The sequence below is a fragment of the Xyrauchen texanus genome, chromosome 20 (genome assembly GCF_025860055.1).
Source record: "Xyrauchen texanus isolate HMW12.3.18 chromosome 20, RBS_HiC_50CHRs, whole genome shotgun sequence".
NCBI lineage: Eukaryota > Metazoa > Chordata > Actinopteri > Cypriniformes > Catostomidae > Xyrauchen > Xyrauchen texanus.
Window position 1 is genome coordinate 39,339,730 of NC_068295.1, and position 23,335 is coordinate 39,363,064.

The 23,335-nt window shown below is 38.6% G+C and overlaps 1 protein-coding gene across 1 annotated transcript in view; it reads right to left on the minus strand.

The window, feature by feature from the left end:
• Positions 1–22,950, minus strand: part of LOC127660590 (CUB and sushi domain-containing protein 1-like) — a 524,643-nt gene extending 501,693 nt beyond the window's left edge. Inside the window, exon 1 of the mRNA XM_052150909.1 lies at positions 22,661–22,950. Within this exon, the coding sequence (XP_052006869.1) occupies positions 22,661–22,950 (290 nt within the window). The remainder of the gene's footprint in view (positions 1–22,660) is intronic.
• Positions 22,951–23,335: the final 385 nt, after the last annotated feature.

Genomic DNA, 23,335 nt, shown 5'->3' on the forward strand with positions numbered 1-23,335 from the left:
AATTAATAATTATTTAACTTTTAAGAAACTTTCTAAATCACTATTCTTACAAAAGTTTGAGTTTTTTGCTCAAATTCAAAATGTCTATTTACTCATTCATTGTCTCACACCCTTCAGATGTCACATAAATGCAAACAGATGTACATATGAATTAATATTTTAAATGTATTATACATATTACTTTAGTACAAATAATGTATTTAAAAGTAATTACATCAGTAACTACAGTTAGTAACTGCAATCTGATTACAAAAATTTAAAATATAAAGTGTTGTATTTTTTATTACTAAAAAGTAATTAGATAACTAAATACTTTGTAACTGGATACACCCAAAACTGGTGAGGAACAGGAAAAAAGCATGTTTTTTTATGAATTGATAATCTGTCATTTTACTCATGATTTGTGTGAAGGTCAATAAAAGTAATTGTTGTTTAAGCACTTCTAGTGTTCAATTTATCAGGAAACTGTATATGATACATATAATAAGCCATATAAAAAATCATATTGCAAAAATGTAGGTATAGTAACATGATTCTATAAAACCAGATTTATACAGATACATGCTGCAAACGTTAATAATATATTTAAAATATTGTCACTCTCTTTTTGTTTCTCGTTATTTTGTATTGCATTTCTCTAGTAAGTCTCAGGAGTAAAAAACCTTTCTTTAAAAGTAGTAAACGCTTTGTAATGCAAATCCTCTGTTAAGAAATGGCACAATCCATCTCTCTACCCAGTATATTCAAAAATCAGCATCACCGCCTTTTTTTAAACATTCATATTCATAACACAATCATTCTGCCTTCATAACATTCCTCAAGGCCCCCTCTATGACATTCTTTATCACATACAGAAACGGGTTCATCCTCTCCCTGTGCTTTATCGCAGCCCCCAGAGCAATTATTCTCCCACAGGATGCCGCGCACTTCAGCATTCTTCTCCTCACATTACAATTACTCTGGGAAGGAGCAGAACATGACAGCAACCTCAAACGTCACTCAACGCCTCCTGATGGCAGTTCTCTCACACGCTGTAGACTGAACGCCAATGTAGCTATTGCACCGATAAAAGCCGAGCTCAGCTCCAGGCCTGCATTGTTAGCTGTACAATAGCAGGGGTATTTTACCGCTGGTGAAAGGGTTAGCTTTGCAGTGGGGTACGTTGGAAGCCAAACAAAATGAGAGACTCAAATGTGATAAAGTACAGAGGACAAAACACAGTGGGATGGAGGTAAACTAGTGACACAAGCGCACAAATATATGATGGCTTTTTGGGTTTCTGTGAGTTCAGCTTCACTAGTGCACGGGCCAGCATTGACTTTTGTTTGCTATTGGTTTGCAACAACAACAAAAAAGTTTTTACTTTAGCATTTTTAGTCCATTCAGAGCAAGAAATCTTGCTCTTAAGACAATCAACCAATGAAAACAAGGCACATGAACATGGAGGGAAACATGAAATCACATGAGAAGAGAACCACATGACATGAAACAGGAACTAGAATTTCAAAATAAGACATGAAAAACATGAATCAACAAATTACAAATTACATACCACCCCCCCAATAAGAGGTGGCTCCCGATGCCCCAACACATGAACAAAACACATAAAACATGACAGAATTTTCAAAGTTCTGTAGGGAGCTGGGAACGGGGGGTTCTTGAGGCGTGACTTGGAATGGCATGGGGTGTGGCCTGGCGAGACAGGGTGTGGGGCAAGGGACCAGGGCAGAGTCAATGGAAGGTGGTTGCTGTGACATGGCATGTAGCAGAATCAGGATCCGGAGCAAAGATGGTGCTAGCTCAGTGACTATGACAAGGATCTTTGGCTTGGCGACCTTGACGTGGATCTCTGGCTTGGCGACCTTGACGTGGATCTCTGGCTTGGCAGCCATGACGTGGATCTCTGGCTTGGCAGCCATGACGTGGATCTCTGGCTCGGCGTCCATGATGTGGGACGCTGGCTCTATGACCATGACGTGGGACGCTGGCTCTACAACCATTATGTGGGACTCCAGCTGGCCCCAGTGGCCAAAGATGGAAATGTTGTTGAGGTAAAATACCCACAAGGTGGCAACAAAAGCGATTATTATTATTTATATTTTTTGTAAATGTAATACAGTAAATAGGAATGCATATTTTATTAAAAATACACCGGAACCCTAACCCTAACTCAATCCCTAAACCTAATCATCAGTGGAGTAAAGATGTAATTTTAGAGCAAAAAATGCAACCTTTAAATCGTGCTAATCATTGTTTATGTAAACACAATTACATTCTGGTTTCCATGCAAACACAATGTCTCACATATTGCTAATAGCACCATATGGAAAGGAAAACACATTTTAAATAGTGCAAAAATGATGGGGGCGAATTGTCAGTGAATTATCAGAATTGTGTTGATTTTAGCAAGGGTACATGGACATTCAGAAGCAACATGTCAATTTCCAGAGTGATCATGTTGAATGTGGCTTATTCAATTAGAATTTAGAGACAGAACTGCCATTGAATATATGTGTGTGTATGTATATATAATTATTATTGTTGATTACGGTTTAATCTTTTACTTAAATAACTCATACCGTGATACAAGATTTTGGTGAAACCTTCAACCCCTAGTCTGTGATTACAAAGTTACAAATAAAACTTCATATCATCCTGATACTTGATCAAAAATTGGTCCATTACATGCTATCAGGTTGTGCTGACGACATGAACAAATAAGCATTTTTATGTAAGTGTACTTATGTTTATTTTCTCTGTAAGGCAAAGTCAACACATCAATAAAAAAATCAAAGACTGCTGCTCTGGCCAAAGAGAACTTGCAGTTCTTACCTTTACCTCTTTTCGTGGTGATAACTATGATTACACACAATCTTACGCTGCATACTGATGAGTGAACATGGGGGAGTGATTAATGCTTTGAAGACTATAGCAATTCCGTAATGTTTTCAGAAATTAAGTGCAACAGTTCCAAATATATGCAAACGATCAAGCTTTTACCACATGTACATTGTCTGACAATGGCTCACTTTCTCACTTTCAGTCATGTCGCCCATAAAGCCCACAAAGGATTGGCAGCATTTTGATCCCACATTCAGAGCAAACTAATCCAGTGGCCTTTCAGCTGTTTGTAATGCTCCCTTGAAGCAAAGTCTAAAAGAGGATGCAGTAAACATCTTTATTCAATTAATTGAAAAAGATTAGAGAAGTGTTAGATCAATCGCCCATGTACTTTTAATGCGAGAAACAGTGATAACAACCCGTGATTCCCCTCTGAGGCTCAAAGCATGGAAATCACACCCAACCTGCTAAGCTGCAAAAAATAGCTGGGGAACATGGGGGGAAAAAATGGCATAGAGTGGTCACACTATAAAACCTCTGCGAAACAGCCCAGTAATCAGAGTATTTGCATATAACAGTGAATGGAGGAAAACGTCCATGGCAACTTATACTTCATTTGGTTTGGTGAGTGGTTTGATGTAATGGAGTAATAGATTGACTAACTCTTTCAGAGATAATGCTTTCAGAGATATTACTAGAGATTTTGAGGCGCTATCTTATTTAGATAACCGTAACACTTATCTGTCTTCTGAGTAATTATTTTGTCATGCCAACCGGAAAAGAAGAGAGGTAGAAGACTTTGTTTCTTTGCCCTCTGTTACCTTAAGATTGTTAAATAGTAGGGCTGGGTGATACAGTGCATTCAGACTGTATTCAGACCTTAATTTTTTTCAAATTTTGTTATGTTGCAGCCTTATGCTAAAATGCTTTATATTATTATTATTGAAAAAAAATGAAATATCACATTGACATAAGTATTCAGACCCTTTGCCATGACACTTTAAATTTAGCTCGGGTGCATCCCATTTCTCTGAATCATCTTTGAGATGTTTCTACACTTTGATTGGAGTTCTCCTGTGGCAAATTCAATTGGAAAGGCACACACCTGTCTATATAAGGTCTCACAGCTGAAAATGCATAACAGAACAAAAACCAAGCCATGAGGTAAAAGGAATTGCCTGCAGAGCTCAGAGACGGTATTGTGTCAAGGCACAGATCTGGCGAAGGTTGCAGAAAATCTCTGGCTGCATTGAAGGTACCCAAGAGTACACTGGCCTCATTAATTCTTAAATGGAAGTTTGCAATAACCAGGACTCTTCCTAGAGCTGACCACCGACCAAACTGATTAGGGGAGAAGGGCCATAGCAAGAGATGTGACCAAGGACAATATGGTCACTCTGGTTGAGCTCCAGAAATCATGTGTGGAGATGGTAAAAACTTGCAGAAAGACAACCATCACGGCAACACTCCAACGATCAGGGCTTCATGGCAGAGTCTCCTCTGTGCAAGACACATACAGTGAGGAAAATAAGTATTTGAACACCCTGCTATTCTGCAAGTTCTCCCACTTGGAAATCATGGAGGGGTCTGAAATTGTCATCGTAGGTGCATGTCCACTGTGAGAGACATAATCTAAAAAAAAAAATCCAGAAATCACAATGTATGATTTTTTAACTATTTATTTGTATGATACATCTGCAAATAAGTATTTGAACACCTGTCTATCAGCTAGAATTCTGACCCTCAAAGACCTGTTAGTCTGCCTTTAAAATGTCCACCTCCACTCCATTTATTATCCTAAATTAGATGCACCTGTTTGAGGTCGTTAGCTGCATAAAGACACCTGTCCACCCCATACAATCAGTAAGAATCCAACTACTAACATGGCCAAGACCAAAGAGCTGTCCAAAGACACTAGAGACAAAATTGTACACCTCCACAAGGCTGGAAAGTGCTACGGGAAATTGCCAAGCAGCTTGGTGAAAAAAGGTCCACTGTTGGAGCAATCATTAGAAAATGGAAGAAGCTAAATATGACTGTCAATCTCCCTCGGACTGGGGCTCCATGCAAGATCTCACCTCGTGGGGTCTCAATGATCTTAAGAAAGGTGAGAAATCAGCCCAGAACTACACGGGAGGAGCTGGTCAATGACCTGAAAAGAGCTGGGACCACCGTTTCCAAGGTTACTGTTGGTAATACACTAAGACGTCATCGTTTGAAATCATGCATGGCACGGAAGGTTCCCCTGCTTAAACCAGCACATGTCAAGGCCTGTCTTAAGTTTGCCAATGACCATTTGGATGATCCAGAGGAGTCATGGGAGAAAGTCATGTGGTCAGATGAGACCAAAATAGAACTTTTTGGTCATAATTCCACTAACCGTGTTTGGAGGAAGAAGAATGATGAGTACCATCCCAAGAACACCATCCCTACTGTGAAGCATGGGGGTGGTAGCATCATGCTTTGGGGGTGTTTTTCTGCACATGGGACAGGGTGACTGCACTGTATTAAGGAGAGGATGACCAGGGCCATGTATTGCGAGATTTTGGGGAACAACCTCCTTCCCTCAGTTAGAGCATTGAAGATGGGTCGAGGCTGGGTCTTCCAACATGACAATGACCTGAAGCACACAGCCAGGATAACCAAGGAGTGGCTCTGTAAGAAGCATATCAAGGTTCTGGCGTGGCCTAGCCAGTCTCCAGACCTAAACCCAATAGAGAATCTTTGGAGGGAGCTCAAACTCCGTGTTTCTCAGCGACAGCCCAGAAACCTGACTGATCTAGAGAAGATCTGTGTGGAGGAGTGGGCCAAAATCCCTCCTGCAGTGTGTGCAAACCTGGTGAAAAACTACAGGAAACGTTTGACCTCTGTAATTGCAAACAAAGGCTACTGTACCAAATATTAACATTGATTTTCTCAGGTGTTCAAATACTTATTTGCAGCTGTATCATACAAATAAATAGTTAAAAAATCATACATTGTGATTTCTGGATTTTTTTTTTTTTAGATTATGTCTCTCACAGTGGACATGCACCTACGATGACAATTTCAGACCCCTCCATGATTTCTAAGTGGGAGAACTTGCAAAATAGCAGGGTGTTCAAATACTTATTTTCCTCACTGTAAAAAAGAACCTAAAGGACTCTCAGACTGTAAAAAAACAAGATTCTCTAATCTTTTTGGCCTCAATTCCAAGCTTGTCACATCATACTCAAAAAGACTTGAGACTGTAATCACTGCCAAAGGTGCTTAAACTAAGTGCCGAGTTAAGGGTCTATATTATGTCAATGTGATATTTCAGTCTTTTCTTTTGAATAAATTTGCAAAGTTATCAAAACTCTGGTTCCCTATCTGTCACTAACTCGAAATTGTGTCGATGTATTGACACAAGGGTTCACTCTTGGGAGCCCCAAACACCTCAGATCTTTGAGAAAATGCCAGAATTGGCAACTAGAGCTTGCAACCACTCTTTCAGATTTTTTCTTTGGAGCCGAGCGGTTGTGTTCAGCGAGCTGAATTCCTCTGCCGGTCCATTTGTGTGTGCCGGCCCAGTCTGAGTCTGACGTGGAGCTGACCGCCATGCTTGCCCAGGGCCGCCATGAGTGTCATGCTGGAGTTGAATCCTCCACCCGCCCCTGAGCACTCACGGCTTGACGAATGGTCCCTTTGTTCCCGGAGGTGCACAACGAGCTGACAAGGTCATGGGGGACACATTTTACTGTCCGATCCTGATCCCTCAGCTTGGCCACTCTCACCACCCTCGATGGCGAGGCGGCTGAGGGTTATGCTGCGATTCCTCAGGTGGATAAGGTGCTTACGGTGCACTTGTACCTGCAAAGCGCCATCACCTGGCGGAGTCACCTGGCACTCCCCTCCAGGGCCTGTAGGACTACGTTGTCTCTGGCTGCCAAATTCTACAGCGCTGCTGGACAGGCCGATTCCACCCTGCATTCCATTGCCCTCCTGCAAGTCCACCAGGATAAGGCACTGAAAGAACTGCATGAGGGCAGTTCTTACCCCGATGTGTTGCAGGTACTGCGCTCGGCGACCGACCTCGCCCTCCTGGCAACGAAGGTCATGGTGTAGATGATGTCCACTCTTGTGGTCTAGGAACGCCACCTATGGCTGAATCTGGAGATGAGGAATGCTGATAAAGCACACTTCTAGAATGTGCCCATCTACCAGGTCTGCCTTTTTGACGACACCAAGGACTTCGCCCAGCAGTTCTAGGCAGTGAAGATACAAACAGAGGCAATACATCTTGCCCTAGTGCGGCACAAGTGTGCATACCCAGTCTGCTCGCTGAGGGCATCCCCTTGCAACGGAGAAAGCCCAGCTGGCTCCTCCTTAGCCTGAGTTGAGTAGTCGGCCCCGGCGTAGAGCCCCCCCGCAGTATGCTGATGCCCTCCCGCCTCACGCCCTGGTGCTAAGACCCCAAGAAGGATCCTAAACGCCCCTGAGATGGACGACCCAAGGTCGAAGATGTCTGCGGGAACCCGGGAGCTGGTGACCAGACCACTCTGTCCCCCTGTGGAGGGCCGGGAGGAGAATCTTTTGTTCCCTTTTGTTTTGTGTTCACGGCACCCTGGACGGGCTGCGGTACCCACATTGTCAAAAAAAAAGACCAGTTTCCTCTTTCCTTGGGTCACACAGCCGGTGCCAATGGGCTCCATTACCACAGCAACTGGACACCGAGCACTCGCAGCCAGGGCCCCGCGAACGAGTGAGTCTGGCTGCACCACATAAACCACACCCCCGGCCAGCCGGTTGTGACGAGTCTCGGGGACGGCCCAAATGGCCCATCTCCTCATTCGCTGACCTGCCCAACGCCGGGTACATGGGACGATGTGATGTCCCACCCCCAGGTACGTCAGATGCGATTGTCCCCTTAGTGCCCCTTGCCCAGAGCTTGGAAATACTGAATACTGAAATACTTTCAGAGGCTCCTGGGGCATATGGCATCCTTGTCGGAGGTCACACCGCTCTGGTTGACGCATATGAGACCACTTCAGCACTGGCTTGAGTCCCGAGGTAGGCATGCCGGCAACTCCCTGTGATGTATCTTCCGCGGTATGGTCTCCCTATTGGTAGACCTGCATCTCGCTTGGGCAGACCCCTCTCTGCCCTGATCACTGTGTGTGTAGAGCTCCTCCCCTTCGAGGCAGGTCTTACTTCCACGCCTCTTCCACGTGGCACTTTGAGCCCACGTGATGTATTTGACACATGTTAATCTCCCCTTTGAGCAGGATGTGGTCTCTGCTGGGTCTTTTCCCCCTGAAAGAATAGGAAAGGAAAAGAACACCTGCCCCGACACATATAGTGAGCATTTAAAGGCCCCAGCCAAAAAAGTAGTGATGTGTCATTTGCGAACGAGTCGGCTCTTGTAGGTGACGTTGGGAGCCGGCTCGCATATCAGAATCTATTTATACAAATATAAAAAAAACAAATTAAGATACGAATAATCAAAAGATTTAAAAATAACGAAAAAAACGAATAAAATAATATAGGCCTAAATGCTCAAGCCCACACATTAGTTCTGACTGTCTGCTCAGATCAGGTCTCATCTGTTGTTCCTGTCAATCAGACATGCAGTGTCAAGCAATGAACCAAAGATGCGTGAGGGAGGGCGGAGCCAACTTATGTTGTTCAGATTGTATTTTAATTGTTACATTTATATGCACTTTGTTATGTATATTGAAAAGTTTTACTTTAAATGCACACGTGAAAAAACATCCTTCTTTTTCACATTTATTTCAATTTGTGGGATGCTGCAGTTTTGCAAATTATTTATTTTTCTTTGATATGGTGCAATATACTATTATCAGTAGGCTACTGCCGCTACCTACATGCATACTAAACAGTTTGCGTAGGGCATCAACTCCCTAGGGGGGCACCAACTTACCCTAGGATGGCACCAGAAAGTCCACCGGCTGCCCTTACTCGTTCGCTATACGTTATTCAAGGACCCGAAAGCAGTTGTGGAACACAGACAATCCCTTCACGCTCATATCACCTGTAGGGCTTCAATTTGGCCAGTGGTGGCCCTGTCTATAATGCTGTTCAGATTGTATTCGTTTTGAATGGTTAGATTTATATGCACTTTGTTTATATAGAATAAGTTATACTTTAAATGCAAATGTTTAATAGTATTATTTTTCTTAACAAATCAATGAATTTTTTTATAAATTGTGGTTAAGGTAGAGTATAATTTCATTTAATAATTTAATTAGAATTGTTTTAACACCAATTATGAAAAGATCCAGAATGCCCATCGCTAATCTGAATAGAGATAGTGTAGTGAAACATCTCACGGCGGAGAAACCATCAAGCTCGGTGTCAGTAGCCTTGAGGAGGCAAGTGCTGCAGTCTGAGGAGGAGAAGAGAAAGCAGCTGAAAATAAAGATAAACATTACATACTTCATTGTGAAAGAAGAAGAACCTTTCATCAAATTTGGGCCGCTTATCAGACTCCACCACAAAAACATGAAAAACATAAGTTTACATGAATCCCACATACGACAATGTGAGGAGATGATCGGTCAAATTGCTGACATAATGAGAGATCGCTGGCTGACCTCTAAGTATGCCAGACAGTCAACATACAAAAGCAGCTAAAATATACCTACTAAAATATCATTTGATTTTAGTAGGCATGGGTCAATGTGTGATTTGGGAGGTATGTGCTCTTCCACAGATGTGTGTCCCTTAGTACATGCACACACACTCATACATGCAGTATAAATATGTATGTAATAAAATGTTTGTTAATAAACTCTGTATTTAATTTTCACTGTGCTCCTAAATTTCTTTGTGTGCTCCTACATTTTTTCATTTAGGAGCGCATGTACTCCTTGAGAAAAATGTTAGCGTAGAGCCCTGGTGTGGTCTTTTGTATTTTACTTTTTACATTTTGCAATGGTTGTTTGGGTGAAATAATGGTTACTCATATAATATATATATATATATATATATATATATATATATATATATATATATATATATATATATATATATATATACACATATATATATATATATATATATATATATACACATATATACATATATATATATATACACATATATACATATACATATATATATATATATATATATATATATATATATATATATATATATATATATATATATACACACACACATATACATACATACAGGTATACATACAGAGAGAGAGATTAATATATATAGAAATATTTTAGCAAAATTGCCCTGCCCAATTCATTAGAGGGTTTAAGCCTTCTACTTGCAAAATATTTATTTTAGAATCTATATATTTTTAAAGCATTACATAGAGGGAAAAAAAGGAATAGCCTTGAATACACAAGTTATACTGCATACTGAGATAAGAAAAACAAGTAAATAAATCCAAGAGAAACCAACAAGAACATCAATAATTAAGATTTCTTAAAAATCTGCCCAAACATATGGCGAGAGCTGGAGTGCAAAATGGGTGGTGCCTTAGAAAACACTCCACGAGGTAACAAGTTTATTTCCTCATGTGCTGTTTTTCCCTCGTTGCCTCCAACTGTCTGTATGCATAGCATGGCAGAGGCAATTAAAACAGTGGCAATAGCTTACAAGGGGTTTATCCAGTGTTGGAAAAATCATTTATTCATGCACCCACGAAGTCAGCGTTAGAGAGGCAAGCAATTTGGCTTCCCTCCAGCCCGCCGCAGAATTCTCCACTCTTTAAAGTCGGGCTTCCAGGGGGAGCTGAGTGTAAAGACTACGTGGTGACTTCACAATGGCGGTGACAATTATTGGGTCAACGGTCTGTGGAAGCAACTTTCTGAAATCTAATGTACACAGGGGCAAATTCTGCTCCCAAAGCTCGAGACTGCACAAACATAACCCTCATTAAATCACACTGGCAAGGACGTGGTGTTTCCTTGGATATGTCTTTATTGATGCGCTGTGTGTGTGTGTGTGATTATTTGTGGAGCTGAAACGTTGAGTTAACAGTTTACACTCCTTGGAAGTAGAGATAAGGCACAGTGCCACTGGTGGGTAATGTGTGGAACTGCAAGGCTATTCAGGTCTCCAGAATAATATAAATCACTATCAGACACGCTGAAATACCCTCTCTTTGCCTCTTTTGTATTAGGGATGGTAAAAATGATATACCTCTAGACTTGGCTTCAGATGAAACTAAAGAGTGAATTAAAGGCACATTAAACTACCAAAATAAACATTTTCATAATTTACTCTCTCGTAGCATTTCAGACCTGTATGCAATATTTTTTATTTGAGAGATGTAGTACAATCTTCAGGGAATAATTACCTACATTTTGTATGGCTTCATAAGATTTAGTGCACAAGTTGTATGGATTACTTTCATGATGATTTTATGGTGATATTTGTGCTTTTATGAAATTCACAGATATGGTCACTATGAACTGTTGTTGTGTGGTAAAAGTTAGATTGTTTAGGTTATTATATTATGAAGGAACTTTAATTATTTTTGTGAATTATTCCTATTAGCAGCTGTGCAGCTTTTCCACATTTTTAAGTACACTAGCTCTTTTTTTGATTCTAGAGCCATATGAAATATGACCTGGACATGTTCTTGACAGTTTTCGTGAGAATTACCCAAATATAAATCTCCTAGTCTGCAGTACATATCATGCTCATCTTTGATGAGAGAAGTATGGACTGTGACAGGTGCAATAAATAAAAAAAAATGTGTCAATGGACCTCTTTCACTAAACACAGAAATCTTGATTCATCAGTAAGTTGGCACTCACATATATAATACATTTAGGATACAATTTAGAACCAACCAAAACCAAATGTTTATAATGACATGCTCCTGGTGGCCCTTGATAAAATTAAATAATAATAAAAATGATAATAAAAATAGTAATAATTCTGAGCATTATAGCTTGAACAACAACAAAAAAAAACATTCTTTATATAAGCCTAGACAACACATGATTGGCTACATGCTGAATCCTTTCTGTTACTATGAAACATTTATTCTAATCTAATAATATTAATCATAAGTGGCATGCAGTGCATAAATACCTCTTCAAAACCATAATGTAGAGCTACAGTGTAATAATGAGCAGTTTTGATTGGCTTACGCTAACTGCTAACACTCCGTCAAACAAGAGTAACAACGCAAAGATATAGTTCAGATGCATTTATTTGTTAAATGCATATTCATTAATACATAATAAAAGAAAAGACTGTTTCATCATTTATCAAAATTTTCCTTCACCATTTTTGTCACACCTTCTCTGAAGGTTTGAAGGTGCTGACTGCACGCAACATAAGTACGTACATACATACAAAATGAGTGAGTGAATTCAGACGCTGATGTGTATACACCGAGCACTGGAGCTCTGGGGCTGTCACAGAAACAACATCACATATGCACTTTTAAAATACTCGGGCCTTACTTGTTATTCTTATAAAACAATATATTAATACCATAAATCTTCATTCTGTTGGTCATTTCTAATATATACTGTGTGTTAATAAAAAGAGTAAACACATTTGATCAAATAAAGAGTACATTTTAAAATGTATCTGTATGTTTTGCCTCTCTATATGTTATTGTTATTTTAATCAAGTAATGATTTGTCAAAAAGTAATTTACTACATTCAGCATGAAAGAAAACATTGTAAGAGTGAAGGAAGCAGTAAATTCCAAGCTCTTACGTCTTCCCCATGGTGGAATGTGGACAATTAACTGTTGTTGAGTGTATATCAAATATTCACTTGAAATTAGAGTGCATTGTGGGTAAGAATGAGTGAACAAACATAAGGAACGAGTGGCTCACTCAGAATTCAGACACTCCTACAAAATGGCGGACACTCGAAATAGTGCACTATATAGAGGATGGGGGTGGTTTCAGACACATTAAGTGTTCAATGACCGGGATTGTTGCCCTACGCAGGCTGCGTACTCTGCGTTTAGAGTAAGGAGGTACTGCTGTTCTGAACTAATAATCTAAATTCTTTTGACAATGAAAACTGTAGTGTAAAGGGAGTTCAATGGAAAGGAGGAGGCGAGAACCGGCTTGACAATATAAATCATATTTCAATGAAAAACTTAAACAAAAGACAAAAACACACACATGACGGACAGCTGCCCGTAAACGATCTCGCTCTCTCTCTCTCTCTCTCTCTCTCTCTCTCGCACCACCATCCACAGTTGGCCTTTATCCCTCTCGGAGGCTTAATTAGCCTGATACGGGACCAGGTGTGTAAAATCACCACCTGGCCCCGCCCTCCGCCCTGTCACATGTAAATACACTGAAATAAGAATCTGTGCAGGACTTTAAAAGCTAGGAAATAGTGAAAGAAGGCATTAATAAAGCATGATCTTGCTTTGGTTTATATTTCAGCATTATATATAATGTCCTTGTGGGACATTTTCATGTTTTCACCATAATAATTACTAGAAATGTTTCCAAACCTTAATCTTAATCTTTTTTGGAGCATCAACATTTTGGCCTACAGAGCTCAAATATTCTTCTAAAAATATTTTTTGTTCTGCAGAAGAAAGGAAGACATGCACACCTTGGATGGCATGAAGGTGAGTAAATGATGAGAGAATTTTCATTTTTGGGTGAACTATCCCTTTAAAGTGATAACTCAGCCATAATTTTATATTCTGTGGAACACCAAATATATTAGACAGAATGTTAGGGACTGACAGTCTCGCTCACCATTCACTTTGAAAATATGGAGAAAAAACAACATGATGGTGAATGATGACAGAATTTCCATGAATAATAATAATAATTCTGTAATACATGTTAAATGTGTATTGTATAATGGAATATAGGGGAGTTAACATCTATTATGTAATTTGTGAAAGTAACGAGTTACTCACTACTTGAGTACTCTTTTAATAGGATACTTTCTTACTCAAGTAATTATGTTTTTAAAGTAATTGTACTTTTATTTTAGAACAGTTGTTGGTTACAGTGCTTTTCTCATAGAATCATGCTACAATACCTACATTTTTACGAAACGATTTTAACATGACTCTCTGTATGTATCGCAGCAGTTTCCTGGCTAAATAAACATAAGAGGCGATACAACAAAACATTTCATTCCCCAAATCATCAGGTTTAGGTTTAAGGTATGGAGGTAGGTTCTGTTGATTTAAATCTTGATTGAGCATTAAACTTATAAAGTTCATCTTTTTGGGAGAAAGTGTATCTAGCTTTTAGTGCCACACAGTTGACATTGCACCGCAAAAATGCAGAGATACATATAAAGAGCTACGTAAAATCATTTTGCAAAAATGTCGCCACAATTAAGTAATTTTCATGAGATCAGGCTCAGTTTTATACCCAAATATGTGCGCATGCAAGGCTAGTAAATGGGACCCATTAAAGGCACAGTTACACATACCTTTGCATGGCCAAATTCTGCAGGCGAAGATGGCTTGGCCGGATGTTGAGCGTGTTTTAAACCAGCAAAACTATAATTGTCAAGCAGCCTCTTTTTAATGCTGTACTTCATACTCTGTGAGAGTGAAGTTAAAAAGAAACTCACTGATAAAAAGATATCCTGGTCCATTGTGAATATTCAGTGAAGCTGTGTACGAAGCTCAACCCACACAGAGGTCACTGCCAAACCAAGCAGCTTCCCACTGGTCAAAGTCGCCTGTCAAAGTTCACCTAACTTAAACTCCATGCGAAATCCGCAAGGGGAATTAATCACGTGAAATTCATGCTCACACGGATTCCCACTGAGATGACTGCATTTTGCCTGCGGAATTTCACAAGCGAAGATGTGTGACCGCACCTTAAGAGTAATTAAGTAATTAATTTGACCATATGTGGCCAAATCTTTTTCTTTGCTAAAAAACTTTTTGGTCAAAGTCCTGCTGTGAACATCCAGGAATATTTGCACAACAACTCCACACTTGACAGCAGGTAGTTGATGAAGATTCAACTTCTGCTGGTGAGATGCATGTATGCCCTTTGAAAAACAACAAATGCAGACTCACCGTATGTCTGTTCCCTCCAACAGCACACTTGTCAAAGCTATGCAACATTACTCAAAGATAAGTTCGGTCAGCTGTCATAATTAATCGACCTGACTGACAATCTTTTCAGTATTTTAATGCTCAGAATGCCGTGTATCACAATTCCTGCTCATCGATAACACAACAGTAGTTGTTTCTTTTGCCACTCATTCAGCTTTTCCTGACTGAAAGATACGATCATAACACAGAACAATTTCAACATAAAAGCTCTGTCAAAATAAAAGCTTAATTTAAATGAAACTATGTAAAATAAAATAAAAATAACAAATATATTACTATTGTAAAGTTATGTTGTATTCACTGTCTTACTACTACTACTACTACTACTAATATATCAAAAGTAACTATTATATTCAAGCAATATCTTACATATATCTTACTGTGATTCTCTGTAGTGCAGCACTTTATTTGACAAAATATTCTGTAACTCCAATGCTGTATTTTGGATTGTGCTGTGAGGTTCTGTATATGAGCACTTAATTTGATAAAAACTAACACAATATTATGTTGCAAATTAACTGTTATATTTTCATTTGATTAAAGTTTTAACAAATTAATTTATTTAAACACCATTTTGATGATAAAATGTAAATAAACTCTTGATATATAGTTCAGGAAAAGAAAAACAAAAAAACAGGTATTGGACTCGGTATCGGCGTGCAACAAAACTGAAGTATCGGTACTCGTGCTCATTCTCAAAAAAAAAAAAATAATAATAATTATAGGACATCCCTAAAAATAACACATATCACCTTTTTCAAGACATTTGCATGGCTCAATTTGGACTGATCTAATCTGTCAAAACAGCTGCTGTTAGTAAAAATCCTCAAGTCACATTTTGCGTCACAACACCAAACACCATCAATAAATCCAGGCAGATTTCAAACTTCCTCTCAGAGTTGTAACTAGTTTTTTTTACCTGTCTAATCATTCATCTGTGCGGCTGGTGCTTGCGTATGTATTTTGCAGAAGCTTAGAGCAGTTCTGTCCTCAGAGGAGAGCATATGCACCATGGCAGGTGTTTGATGTGCATAAAGTCTTGCTGGTGATGTGAGCTATCAGTCAGACAGAGAAAGTTGTATTCTTGTGTTGTGGGCTCACTGCTCTCTCTGGACTGCTCTCAGCAACCTGAATGCATCTCTGGTGCCCAAAGCAGTGTGATTCTGATGCAGTATTCATGCGACCCATCTGGAAATTAACTGTTTGTGCACCTGTTGTCAAAAACCCCATGAAATCACATGATAAGCGCAGTTTTCTTATTGTGTTGATGTATTTTGTAACTGTATTTGAACCATTTGAAACTAAGTTGGGGTGGGATATATTTAAAGGCTCGTCTCTTTCAAACACTTTTCTCTTGTGTTTTGTTTTAAGAAAAAAAAAAAAGGATTCTGCACATACATAAAGCAGCGTAAAGCAACCTTGCCACTTCTTGCTTTTACAAAATGCATTCTTAGTTCAGCTAGCTTGACTCTCTATCCCTAGTGCTGGATTTGTTCAACTGACTGGTTATCTCTGTAGCCCCCCTCAATGTAGTGTACCCTCTTATGCATGTATGCTTGCATTTCATTAGCATGGTTGAAAAAGGTTGCGTTAAGGTTTCACTACCACCTGGTGGTTGGGAGATACAAATAGCAGCCAGCCAAGTCAATGATTGACGTTCCCTTACACCTGCATAGAGTGGCGAGTGGCCAACTGTGCAGCAAACAGACGGCTTTTATGTGTCATGCTTTGACACGATGGTCACAGCATGTTTGGTGTCAGCGTCTAAAGCCCGTAAGACACAGCTCCATCATGGCCCATGAGATGCACAGCAGAGAGCTAGCACACCACACATGCCCTACAGTAATGGCTCTTGCTTAATTAGCGTAAGCACTGCGTGTCAACCCCATCATATCAGATGCGTAATGCTACACAGCCAGCGGAACTGCCATTCAACTGTTGTCATTAAAGGTAAATGACACTTCTGAGAAGTGCCTCTGCTTGATTGTTGTCTAAATGCACCATTAAAGCAGCACCTTCAGGATAATACATCATTACGGCATCATCGAACCGCACATTTGTTTTGCAATCCATCACAGGGTGCAACCTCAACAAGCTCCATACCGCAAGCACACATGTTCATCTTAAATGTGTTTGCCTTCTAATGATACTTGGCAAACAATTTAACATGAGCTCAAAAACAACTAAAGCTCATTGTCTTTCACATTCATGTCAAACCTGCCACTGACTCATAAAGTGACATCTTGCGTCATTAATTCTATATGGCATTGTAAGCTCTGTAAACTTGTGTTGGTGGATCTTCTCAAACAGAAATGTAGTGAGATAAGATGATGTTAACAGATGAAACTCACAAAACATGACAAGAACATCCCCAAAAATCATCACCCTAAAGTCAAATGAAAGAAATAAAATAAATAAATAAATAAATAAATAAATATATATATATATATATATATATATATATATATATATATATATATATATATATATATATATATATATTACATATAATACATTGTGCCACTAATCTCACCCCTATACATTTGTACATCTCTAATGTTCATATGTAAAGTTTGTACATATTAGATGCTGCCAATACATTAATATTATCATTGTCTCTGCAAATGTAAGTAAATGTACATGTGCTATAACTACACTTTTGTGTAGTTGTACTACACCGGCCCTCTTCAGGTTCTATAGGATGCAGGTCTGGGCTCTGGCTCGGCCATTCTAAAACATTCCTCTTTTCTTTTTTTTTTTATGCTGAAGCCATTCTTTTGTTGATTTGGATGTGTGCTTTGGATCACTGTATTGCTGAAAGGTAAAAGATCTCTTCATTTTCAGCTTTCTAGAAGACGCCAGAAGGTTCTGTGTCAAAATTGACTGGTACATGGAGCTATTCATGATTCCCTCCACCTTCACAAAAGCTCCAGTTCCAACTGAAGAAAAGCAGCCCAAATGCATGATGCCACCCCTATGCTTCACCTTGGTTATGGTCTTCTTTTGCTGATGTGCTGTGTTGTTTTTGCGCCAAACATACCTTTTACAATTTTGAGCAAAAAGTTCAACCTTGATCTCATCAGTCCATAACACATTTTTCCACATAGTTTTGAGAGACTGGATATAGGTTTTTGTCAGTCTTGGGGGGTTCCATCAAAAAGGTTTGGTCTTGCCACCCTGCCGCATAGCCCAGACAGAAGAATACAGGAAATAGTTGTCATGTGGGGAGCAACCAGTACTTGGCAGAAATAGCTGCAGCTCCTTTAATGTTGCTGTAGGCCTCTTGACAGCCTCCCTGACCGGTTTTCTTCTCATCATTTTTGGAGGGACATCCTGTTCTTGATAATGTCACTGTTGTGCCATAATTTCTCCACTTGTTGATGACTGTTTTCTCTGTGTTCCATGGTATATCTAATGCCTTGGACATTTGTTTGTAGCCCACACCTGAGGGATGCTTTTCAACAATGAGGTCAGTTTTTCTTTTCTTTTTTTTCTTCTCTGAAATGTGTCATTTTGGTTTTCAGTAGCATTGCATAGGTTGTAATTTTTACATTAAAGGTGCAAAATGTCTGATATGATTTATCTTTGTTTCATTTTTTACTTTGCAAAAACCTGCCATTTAAACTGGGTTGAGTAGACTTTTTATATCAACTGTAATCCAAAAGTAATTCATTTATAAGGACACCCATTATAGATTAAAGTTAATATGAACTCTATATATCAAAGTATTACAAAAAAAACTAAACTTCGGTGCTTGGACTATATTTAAATGCAATTATGTACCTTATTCTACTGTCCAAAAATAGTCATTATTACTTGTTCATTTAGTATACACTACCCTAGTTCAATTCACAGCAAAAAAAACTAAAAGAAAATTAAAATAACTGCTCATGTCAATCAGTAAGCACTTGAGCATTGTCTCTTTTAGGGACACCTTGAAAGTCCCTTAAAATATGCAGCAGAACTAGTAGTCTGAGTCCAGCAACTGCTGAGCTAGTAGATACGGGCACCCAAACCACCTTGGGAACAGTTTAATAAAATGTCACAGACAAAATGGCATAGACAACCTCTCAGGACATCTACATACAAAAGAAACTAAATGGAAGTAATAAACAAGAAAAAGAGAATGGCAATGTTAGTATATGTGGATCAAACTGGAATGGATATGATATATCACTAATGTTTGTGTTATATAACATTTGTAAGCCAATGCTTTCAAATGAAACTGCGCATTAAAACATTTGGCTGTGAACTCAATTGATTTCTTCCACAGAAATGCAGGAAATTCAAAAGTATCTGTCTTTGAGTAACACTCTACATGGATTGACACCAATAGTTTTCTCCCGCAGGATTTTGATGTATTATTAAACAATGCCTCAGAGGAGTGTCAAAAGTGCAGTAGAAATAAAGTCTCTATGTTTTTGCCATAATGTCCTGCCACTTACTGCAACAGAAAAATATATTTGAATAGAACCCCGACTACAAACAATATTAAAAATGTCAGGTCACAATTTTTGCTCAAACTTAACATGCCATTTCCAAAATCCCCTTGTTTAAACACTGGGGGAAAATGATACTAACCCCAAATTCTGACTAAGTCTATCTAAACTTAGAAAGCAACGTGTTATGTGGTATGTTTTAGATTTGTGGTGGCTTTCTGTAGAACACAAAAGGTGCATTTTTGAAAAATTTGGTCTGTCAATGTAGAGCGCACAGGTCCAGCTTTTATTATGCTTATTGATGTGACTTTTATGGACTTTTTTTGTCCTTTCTGAGCTTGACAACCCCAGACCCATTTACCTTCATTAATTGGAAAATAGCAGCCAAAAATTCCCCTTTTGTGTTCAACAGAATTGTATTCCTAACAGATCTATTCCATTAAAGTCAACATGAAATTATGTTCGCAACACTTTTGTAATCTGATGCATTTCTAAATTAATCAGGACAGGATATTCAACAAGAAAAATGTTATGCAGGACTTTATTTTATCCATTGGGAATTGACTGGATCATGAAAGGTGGGCATAACTTACCAGAATGAAGCCAGGTGGTTGAAGGGGATGTAAAATACGGGGCATGGTGATGTCAGCCAAAAGGGAAAATACATTTCAGAGGTGGAGCAATTTATTACATTGATAAAAGATTATGACTACAAATATTTTTGGTTTAGAAAAATGTATATAGATAAAGACCATGAATGTGAATTAAATGCATTTTGAGTTCTTGTTGGCTTTTTGATCTTTTGTTTACATGCTTTTGAATTTTTGCTACCTGCAGAAAAGCAATTTTCACAAAACACAAAGTATTTCCTCAAAGGTTGCTTTGATATGTATGTGTCTACAGGGTAAACGCATGTAAAAATAGATAAAATAGGGAAATGTCAATGAGCATCTGCAACTCTGCAAATAGAACTCCCAACTACCAATGCATCTTTTGCTATGTGCTTAATTGTAAGCAGATAATTTTAATTGCATTGTATCCTTTGGATACATTAAGATTAGCCCATGAACCCATCTGCAAAGTCATTGAACTGTTTGAAGTGGTCTCAGTTTTGACCATATGGCCACATAGACACTGCAGCTAAATACAACTGACTCCTCTTATGAGTCCTTAATCCTGTTCTGAACACACAGATTTCAGGTTGGACATCATACACTATGACGTTGTCTCTTTTTGCACTGGCAGCTCGCCTGAGTTGTGGTGCTAGAAAATCACAAAGATCACGAAAGATATATCTCGCAACTCATTCGCAAATTATAACATCCGTCTGTCTCTCTCCAAAATAGTTGGTCCCTGAGGGTAACACATTTAGCAACATCGGCTTAGAGAGCATAATGAAAACACAGCCCCTCTTTGGTCGGCAGTTTGCTAAAAATTGCAGCTATCCTGCAAGCTTCTATCACCCTGCAGAATCCTATAACCCTTAGAACATAAAGTAATTCTGTTGGCTGAAATTAGACTTTAATTGGTACTCTATTGAAACTCTACAAAATCAATTTATAATGTATGTAGTTTTAAGTGTGTAAATATAAAAATGACTGCTTTATAAATACATGTCATATATTAAATAACCAAGGCTATAATTGGTCAAAGAAAACATTTGATGCTCTTTGTTTTTCAGGTAGCTTGCAAGCTTTCTAGCAAGCCAGTCCACTGTAAGTCATCTTTGGAACACTCCTGTGAAGCTATTTCCAGTTATTAGCAGATCTACTTGAATGGGGAACACTGAAATCTCAAAAATGGTTGGTCATGAGTTTGATCAAAGAACATATTTCAAATCAGCAACAAAATCTTATAACACAGGAATCAGAAATTCTGCTTTTTCACCTACGATAATGCAAAAAAAAATCAATAAAAATAATTCCCAACTTGTATAGCTAATGCAAGATGTTCTCGAGTTGATTGACAGGTGATGTCTATATCTAAAAGGTTATTGGCTCTTTTACCTGTAAGGTGGGACTTCCTTTCTACGTCCATTGAACATTGGGCTTTCCAATTTCTCCCAGTCATTTTAATAGAACTGGCCTGTCTCTGCTAAATAGTTTCTGATAGCATTCTGCTAGCCAATTAGCCTGGTAGCATAGCATAAACACTATGGAAGTTTGTAACACTACCACTATTTATTAGTACTATTTATTAAGGATATATTAAAATATATAGATATATTTTCCAGAATATAACATTTCAATAAGTTGATATGTTGTCAAATGGCTACAAAACTCAAAACTGGCATCCATGTTTCTTGTTTACAACAACAGATGACAAAGCATTGCTATGGTTATAACTTTGTCAACTACTTAAATTATGAGAGTGGCTGATGTATTAACTTTGCAGTGTGTACTTAGCCTAAGTAAATCTTTGCATTATTCTTGTGACTCTTAAAAGTTTTTCAAATAGCTTGCATAAGCAAACTGGTTAGCCTACAAGCTTAAAGCTTGGAATTCTGCGAGCCAATTACACTGACAGATTAACTTGTAAACTATGTAAGTTATTACATGGTCAATGCTACAAATGAATAACCAGAAAAGCCATGTTAATTATCTAGAATACGATATCTCATTAATTTTATATTTTTTATTTATTTAGGGGTCCAAGGGGGATAAGATTCTGTGTGGGGGTTGAGACTAGACTATAAGATATCTCTAGTCATAAAAATTGTCCTTAAACAAAAATAGCGAACACCAAAAGGGTTAAACTAGTCTCCATGTTTCTTGTTTACAGCCAAGAGATGCCAAAACCTTTATATGGTTATCACTATGTTAACCATCACAATTCCGTACACAAGCATAGAACACATAGAATGAATGCAGACCTTGTCAGTCCCAGAACTTTGCAGTGTGTACTTGGCCTATGTGAATCTTTGCATTAATCTTGTGACTCTTAAAAGCTTCTACATCTACAACTATCTCGTCCATTTTCACTGAGGCTGTGCACTTTGTTTGTCTCTCTTAATTGTCTATTAATCCATTAGACACTTCAAGCTCCAAAATGCTGCCCAATATATCATTCTACCCACTTCTTCAACATAAACAACCCTTTAGAAACTGCAAAGCAATGCGTCTATGCTTGCGTTATAAATTTGTTACAGGACTTTGACAAGAGTCTCTTCTTTAGCATCTGGCAGGTGCTGAACCCCAGCCCCTTTGTATAGGATGGTGCTGGGTAATTTATATTTCTATAAAGTGCAGTCAATAAGCCACAAAAGATGCATGCAACCATGTATTTGAGGCCAAAGCAAGGGCACAGCAAAGCGCTTGTGCCGGAAAGCAAGAAACACAGGTCTCACCTCATCTTCAGGTTGCCCGGCTGCGGTTGTCCATCATAGATGGAGACAATGTCAAAGTCCTCCTCCAGAGCAAAGGTGTGGAATGACAGCTGTATCCGGTTTCGCTCTCCGGTTACTATGATCCAGGTACAGTTGGCATAGTTGGGGTAGCCGTGGGGAAAGCCAGGACTCTCTATAGTTCCGTTGAGGCCTTGAATCAGACCACCACATGTTTGACCTGAGGAGACAAAAAGAGGAAGTTTGTCACCACCATATGTCATTGCATAACAGTATGAGATCTTGTAGCTCATCTGGTACAGTATGGCAGTAGCAACACCAAGGTCAAATGTTCAATTCCCAGGGTACACACCTACATATATAAATGTATAGGGTACAATAGGGCTAAAAGGCACTCCTATTGTACCCTAAAAAAAAAAAATAATAATAATAATATATATATATTATTTTATAAAAATGGAGCAACATAATTTGTATGCAAAGAAGAAATATGTAAGATTTGTTTTGATTTATTTATTTACTTTAAAGGTGGCGAATGTGGAGAATATCTCAAAACCCTCTCCGGAGGCCTTATATCAAACATTTGTTTTGTGATATTCTGTAGATATAGCAGCAATAGTTATAGTGCAACATTATGTCAACGTACGCAAATACTTTTGAGACATTCAGCTGCTTTTT